At 39.4% G+C, this 7,900-nt stretch overlaps 1 protein-coding gene across 1 annotated transcript in view; it reads right to left on the bottom strand.

The window, feature by feature from the left end:
* Positions 1-3,359, bottom strand: part of PGAP1 (post-GPI attachment to proteins inositol deacylase 1) — a 54,992-nt gene extending 51,633 nt beyond the window's left edge. Inside the window, exon 1 of the mRNA XM_070732124.1 lies at positions 3,020-3,359. Within this exon, the coding sequence (XP_070588225.1) occupies positions 3,020-3,319 (300 nt within the window). The 5' untranslated portion in view covers positions 3,320-3,359. The remainder of the gene's footprint in view (positions 1-3,019) is intronic.
* Positions 3,360-7,900: the final 4,541 nt, after the last annotated feature.

Here is a 7,900-nt window from a genome sequence, read left to right as displayed (position 1 = left end):
TAGCTTTACCCACTGGGACTTGAACCTGCAACCTTTGCCTTGTAAGGCAGAGAATTATCCTCTAGGCTACGGTATCCAATCCCTTCAGCTCTGCACCAGGGAAGGGTTACATATTTTTGTGTCGAATCATTTGTATATATATATATATATTTGTTTGCCACTGATCTCCCTGTGGGGCTCCTCTAGCTGACTTACAACCATAAAAAGAAAGAGATGAAAAGAATGTGAACAGAAGTAATAAAATAAACAATGAAAAAGACCATAACAAGAAATACAAGTATATGATTACCAAAAGTGGCAAATATACTGTATACTGTTGACTGTTTTTACAGTGTAGAACAGTTTCCTATATAAGCTTTATATTTAAAAGTGTGCTAAATAAAATAAACAATGAAAAAGACCATAACAAGAAATACAAGTATATGACTACCAAAAGTGGCAAATACAGTATATACTATTGACTGCTTTAACAATGTAGAACAGTTTTCTATATACCGGTAAGTTTTATATTTAAAAGCGTGCTAAATATTTCCTTGGTTAAACAATCTTCTGTTTGACAAATTGAATCCTGGTCAAAATTATGGCATCAGTTTCCTGTATTACTGTGGAGATAACATATTTTAGAATACTTTTTACAAAAAAATAAAAGTGTAATTATTTTATTACAGGAATCCATATGAAGCGTATACCTCAAGGTCCTTTTCCATTAGAGCCATAGCAAGAAATAGTATGTGGGACATCAAATACAAAGTAACCTTCACTTTAAAGCTAAGTATCAGAGTTCTTAAGGCATCTCAAAGAACATGCTTTTAGAAAAGCAACATTGTTTATTCTGTAGTAGCTCAGCAACAACCAACTTTGGATCAGAACAGTTTATATAACACTGCTTCTCACCTTAATCTGGATTTATTATCAATACTGGATAAAGACCATCACCGAGATTCTTATGCCAGAAAAAATAGTTATTAAATCAGAATGCTATACAAGGCACATTTCCAGGAGTCAACTCTGTATTCTTCTGGGAAAAGTATTACAATATTAGGGATAGCCCTGAATTCTCAAATATAAAGCTGTTTGCTTTTATATTTTACTCTATGTATTAATGTTCATCATATTTTCATTCTCTATACTAGAATCATCTTTGTGGATGAGACATACTTTACACAAACATCTTGGGAAGAAAAAAAACACCAGCAGCTTTTTGTTTGCTGAATATGCTATATAAGGAATATCACTTCAAAGTAGACAAAAATAATTTTTGAATAACACATATTGTAATTATAAAGGCAAATTAATTGCTTCACTTCCCATGCCTAAAACAACCACATGAAAAGAAAATGATGCCAAAGAAAAAGAATTTCAGGAGGTTCTGTTTTTGCTTTCCTATCATACCATCATACCAATTATTTGTGATACATGTCTATACTGGTTTTGGTCTGTGCACGGCATTATCCACAATGGTAAAACTGTTGACATTATAGCCATCTTTAAAAAGGAAAATGGGAAAAGCAGACAGAAAGTAAAAGGTCCAGCATAAATATTTTCAGGATAAAATTGATCTATTTTGCTTTTGAAAAAGACAGAATACTATTGCATTTTCTTCATCATAGATCAGCAAAAGATAGTGATAGGAGAATGCTTTGAGAACTAGGAAGCCACAAGACAAAACAGTGACTGTTCAAACTTACAATGGCTCAGAAAAAAATGATTAATGACTGTTTTTCATAATTACAACCTTTGCAACATCCCCATGATATTTATGAACAAAATTCAGATGCCTGGCAACTGGTTCAGATTTATGACAATTACTGTGTCCCAAGATCATAGTCTACCTTTTGCAACCTTTTGACAAACCAATGTGGAAGCCAGATTCACTTACCAATCAAGTTACTAACTTATCAATGGCAGAGATAAACTTAACAACTGAGACAATAAAGGTTGTAAAGCGGCGCAAAGCTCACTTAAATGTCTCACTTAACAACATAAATGTTGGGCTCAATTGTGGTCATAAGTCAATGCCTACCTATAGTACTCACTTTAAAGAAAAAGAAAAATTGTATCAACATTCACAGAGGAAATACTTTGTGACTATTGCTATGAATACAATGAAACATTACTGTTCATCATTCATGTTCTGTCACTATTAAGCAATTGCTAAACAGCTAATGAATTGGCAACTTTCTAGCTGGTTAACAAGAGTCAATACAGCTTTGACTTTTGATTGATTGCCTGAAAATAGAAAGCTTGACTCTTGAGATCCAACTTGAAAAGCATGTTCTCCACAAAGGTGAGCTGGTTCTCCCCCCCCCCTATAGTTAAGCAATTTACTAAAGCCTTTTATTCCGCTAGGTCAGTGGGTCTCAAACTGGTCTCTGTTTATCCCAAAGGTGCTTTTTCAAGAGGCAACTGGACTTTTTCCACAAAGTCCAGATGCCTGTTGAAAAAGCACTTTTGGGACAACCATGACTTGGACGACTGAGAATCTCCACACAGACATACTCTCTTTGCATTTTTAAAAAAATGAGTGAGGACCCCAAAGAGTTTTGGTCTAAGCAGTAATGTCTTTCAATATTTACCATATTTGGAATCAAAACAGAAACATTTCAATTTTTTAAATTTATTTTTCACTTCATGGACCACCTGAAGCCCTCTAGGCCACCTTTGGCGCCCGTGGAATGAAACAAAGCAAGCCTACGAAGATGAAAAGGGACTGAAAAAGGGACCGCTCCTAAGTGCTGATGAAGGAAGGGCACAAGGCAAAGGCGCTCTTCCTCCGAAAGAGCTATCCCCGAGACCGGGGTGATGCTTTGCCTTCGGCTGCGGAAAGGAGCCTCCACGGGCTCCCGTCTCGCCGGAGACCAAGTTGCTCGGGAACTCCATCCTGGAGGAAGCAGGTCTTTCTTTCTTCATGGGAAGGAGTGGGGGGGTCACGGAGCCAGCGTCTCAGGGGGAACTCGCTGAGGGGAAGGCAAAACGGGACCCCTTGCAGGATGCTGTCGCCTATCGCCCAGCCACTCACCAGGTACTCCGGGTAGTCGAACATGTAGGTCATGCTGCACCGGTTCTCCTCATACTGAAATAAGACGTCCCGGGCTCCCAGCATCACCAGAGCCGCCAAGACCCCGTGAAACAAAATTCCGGTCACTCTTCCCGCCGTCCACATGTCGTTTTCATCGGCGGCCGCCCGGCTCTTCTCCCCGCCAGGGACACCTCTGCCCTCTCGCTTGCGGGCTACACCCGCCAGGAGGCGGGACTCCGCTCCGAGTGCCTCCTTCGCCAGGTGGAGCGAAGCCGTGGAAAGAGCCTGAGCGTCCGCCATCTTGGGAAGGGCGACCCCAACTGCTTCGGAATTATCGGGCGGGCTTCAAAGAGCCTCTCCATCCGCCATCTTGGGAGGGGCAATCGGATCGGGTGGGCGGGGGGAGTGGGCCGTTAAGACGGCTGGTGGCTGAGCTTTTTATTTTAAGCACTTTTGGGACAAGCGGGACCTAGACGGCTGAGAGCCTCCGTCGACTTTCAGCGGGGAAGATTCCGCCCTCGAAGGTTGGGAAGCCCTATTAGCAGGTGCGGAGGCTTGCATGAAATTTCCAATTGAAGCCCGAATCATAAACGAGCAGGAACATGAAAAAAGAGGGAAGGACGAAGAGTTCGGGAAATTAAGACACATTCTTTAAAACATGACTGGCGCGGCTTCCTGGACGAAACGTGTATTATTAAATCAGAACACTTATTTAATAATAAAATAATTAATAAATACGACACTACTTTGTCGTATCTCCCGAATACACCTGCGACCTCACAGATTCCCCTCTTCCCACCCCCCTACTTACCTAACTTTTTTTTCTATTTATACTTCCCCTTCCCCAATATTCCTCCTCTTACTCTTCAATCTTATCGCTTTTTCTTTGCTTTGTACAAACCAATCTTACCTATTATCAGGCAGTATGTATATACACTTTATTGCCGGGGTCCCCAAACTTGGCAAGTTTAAGGCTTGTGGACTTCAACTCCCAGAATTATCTAGCCAGCTTTACTGGCTGGAGAATTCTGGGAGTTGAAGTCCACAAGCCTTAAAATTGCCAAGTTTGAAGACCTCTGCTTTATTGTATATGTTATGAAATGTAATTCAGACAACAAGATACTTATTTCAACGGCAAAGACAACCCTTTGTACAGTTTAAGATATATATCGTTATGCACTGATATGTAATAATATGCCCTAATATGTAACAATATTTCTATTTTCCTACATCCTTTTGACTTTATGTACCCCCCTTTCCCATTTCACTATTTGAAACTTAATAAGCTATTTAAAAATTTAAATAATAATAACAACAATAACAACAACAACAACAATAATAATAATAATAATAATAATAATAATAATAATAATAATAATAAATAACGCAAACAAAATAATGACTCTTTTGAACATCACCCCTGAGCGAAGATATTTGCTTTGTGGATGCCAATAGTTTCCCATCTTCAAAAAAGGAGATCCCAGTCCAGTTGAAAACCACAGACCAATCTCACTATGCTGTGTCACATGCAAAGTCATGGAATCAATCATAAACCAATCAATTACTCTCCACCTAGAAACTAACAACCTACTCTTTAACAAACAATTTGGTTTAAGAAAAAAATCCTGTAATCTACAACTCCTTCACTGCAAAAATATATGGACTACACATCTCGATCAGGGAAAACCTATAGATGCAATTTATATTGACTTCTGCAAAGCCTTCAACTCAGCGGTTCATGACAAAGTACTTCAAAAATTCAAATCCTATGGCATCTTAGGATCCCTCCATAGTTGGATAACTGAGTTCCTATCAAACAGACAACAAGTTTCAAAATAAGGAGTGCCATATCTAACCCTGTTCCGATTAAGAGCGGCATCCCCCAAGGCAGTGTACTTGGACTCACATTCTTCATACTCTACATAAATGATATTTGTGATGACATTACAAGCAATTGTGTTCTCTTCGCCGGTGATGTAAAACCAATAACACAGCGACTCTCCAGAAAGACCTTGACTTTGTGTCCGAACAGTCAAACATCTGGCAACTCCAAATCTCAACCAACAAATGCTCTGTCCTACACATTGGCAAAAAGAATCAACACCAAATACAAGCTGAATAAACAAGACCTTACAGACAACCCTCACTATGTAAAAGACCTTGGGATACTCATATCAAATGACTTAAGTGCCAAAGCCCACTGCAAGAACATTGCCAAAAAGGCTTCAAGAGTAGTTAACTTAATCCTATGTAGCTTTTGCTCCGGCAATCTCACATACTAACCAGAGCACACAAAACTTTTGCGTATACAGCTGATCTGTCTGGAACCCACACTGCATTTCGGATATAAACACTCTAGAAAATGTTGAGATACTTTACCAGAAGAGCCCTTCACTCCTCCACTCACAACCGAATACCCTACGAAACTAAACTTACAATCCTAGGTTTAGAAAGCTTAGAACTACATTGCCTTAAACATGATCTAAGCATAGCCCATAAATTCATATGCTACAATGTCCTTCCTGTCAATGACTACTTCAGCTTCAACCACAACAACACACGAGCACACAACAGATACAAACTTAATGTAAAGCGCTCCAAACTCAACTGAAGCAAATATGACTTTAGTAACCAAGTAATTGATGCATAGAACTCACTACCAGACTCTGTAGTAGCATCTCCTAACCCCCAAAACTTTACCCTTAGACTATCTACTGTTGACCCTCTCCCAATTCCTAAGGGGCGTGCATAAGTGCACCAGCGTGCCTTCCATCCCCTGTCCTAATGTTTCTTTTTATTTTTTTACTAGTATCATGTATATGGATATTATTATATCTTTACATATCTCCAATATATATGTATTTGACAAAATAAATAAATAAATTAAAATAAAATAAATATATCTGGACTGCAAAAAAATAAAATAAAATAAAAATTGCACAACCTGCTAGAGTTATCAAACTCTCAACTTCTTGGTGTCATCTCCTGGTCGTTTGGATTCATCCAACTCTTTTCTTCCTAATCTCTTACCGGCCAATTCTTCACCTGACTATATAAATCCACATATAGTGTGGAAACTAAATAGTTTAACCCTGCTTGCAACTTGCTGGTAGTAATAGAAATTATGAATCAACAGCAAAATCAAAATTGAGAAAATGATAGGAGAAAAAAAGGACATTAAGGCTCACTGAAGAGATGCTGAGTCAAATCTGGAATAGATGAGCAGCTCCATTATACTATGCTTGGCTAGACAGTAATCCTCAACTTGTCACCACAAATTAACCCAATTTTTCCATTGCTAAGCAAAACAGTTAATTGACTTTTGCACCATTTCTTGTCACAGTTAAGTGAATCACTGCACTTGTTAAGTTACTAACACAGTTAAGTGAACCTAGCTTCTCTATTGAACTTGCTTCCAACTCAAAAAGTGATAATATGACTCCAGGACACTGCAAACATCATAAACACATGACAGTTGCCAAGCTTTCTAATATTGATTATGTGACAACAGGGATACTGCAACTGATTAAGTGTGAAAACCAGTCATCAGTCACTTTTTCCAGTGCTTTTGTAAATGAATAGTCGCTAAGAAAATGGTTGCAAGTCATATGCAATGCATAATCAGATTTCATTTGCAGCATAAGTATACCTCCATACATACTATGCTGGGTAATAATAAATAAGACCAATAAAAAAATACTTCATATGCACTCAAAGTAAGAACTGTTAAAGTTTCATTAGATTGAAAGGAAATTATATATCGTGTTCCCCCCCAAAATACAACCTATTCAAAAAGTAAGGCACAGCCTGATTTTTGGGGAGTAACACCTTACCCCCAAAATAAGCCCTAGTGAGTGGTTAGGCATGGCCAGCACAGGAAGCAGTGTTGTGATCCATCAAAGTCTTGTGCAGCTCATAGCAGATATGGACAGCAAGGAGGCTGGAAAAGGCTCAGTGCCAGAGGCAGGGATTCGGTCAGGGCTTTCAGAATCTCCAGAGGCTGCCCTGAGTGAAGATGAAGAGGAGGAGTCTGTTCTCAATGCACATGTGCGCAGAGCTGCCAAAAGACAGGAATGGTTCCTGAGGAGAACAATATCTCAGGATTAGGTTTGGGGCTAATCGGCCACTCCTATAGCCTAATTAAATGATGAAACTGAGTGACCAATTTGCAGGAAAGAACTTCGTTCATTCCAAGTCCATGTCTTTGAAACTCAAGCCTCTGTTTCTGCTCCCATTTTTTCTCTTTCTGCTTCCAACTTTTGCATCTCATTTGGAAACTAAGGTTCACTGTGCTTCATTAAGTCCAGGGTTAACACAGCCGTCCACCAGGAGATTTTGGAGCATCCATGCTTCCATCCACATATGAGCTTTATAGGGATAGTGACTTAAATTTTCCAGCAGGACTTGGCACCTGCTCACACTTCCGAAAACACCAAAATCTGGTTTAATGACCGTGGGATTACTGTCCTTGATTGGATAGCAAACTCACCTGACCTGAACCCCATAGAGAATCTATGGGGCATTGCCAAGACAAAGATGAGAGGCATGACACGGAACAATACAGAAGAGTTGAAGACAGCTATTGAAGCATCCTGGTCTGCCGCAACACTTCAACAGTGCCACAGGCTGATAGCATCCAGGCCACACCGCATTGAGGCAGTAATTGTTGCAAAAGGTGCTCAAACAAAATACTGAATACATATGCATGCTTATACTTTTCAGAGATGCAATATTGTTCTTTGTACAGGGTGCATTCCAAAAGTGACGCAATTATTTTTTTTTAAAGTAATTTATTGAACAGATTTGCAGAAACACTTAAAATTCTTCAAAAGTACTGTCCTTGGGCCTCTACACATTTTTTCCAGCGCCTCTGTCATGACC

The sequence above is a fragment of the Erythrolamprus reginae genome, chromosome 1 (genome assembly GCF_031021105.1).
Source record: "Erythrolamprus reginae isolate rEryReg1 chromosome 1, rEryReg1.hap1, whole genome shotgun sequence".
NCBI classification, from domain to species: domain Eukaryota; kingdom Metazoa; phylum Chordata; class Lepidosauria; order Squamata; family Dipsadidae; genus Erythrolamprus; species Erythrolamprus reginae.
Note: the sequence above shows the minus strand (reverse complement) of the source record. Positions and strands in the feature narration are given on the sequence as shown.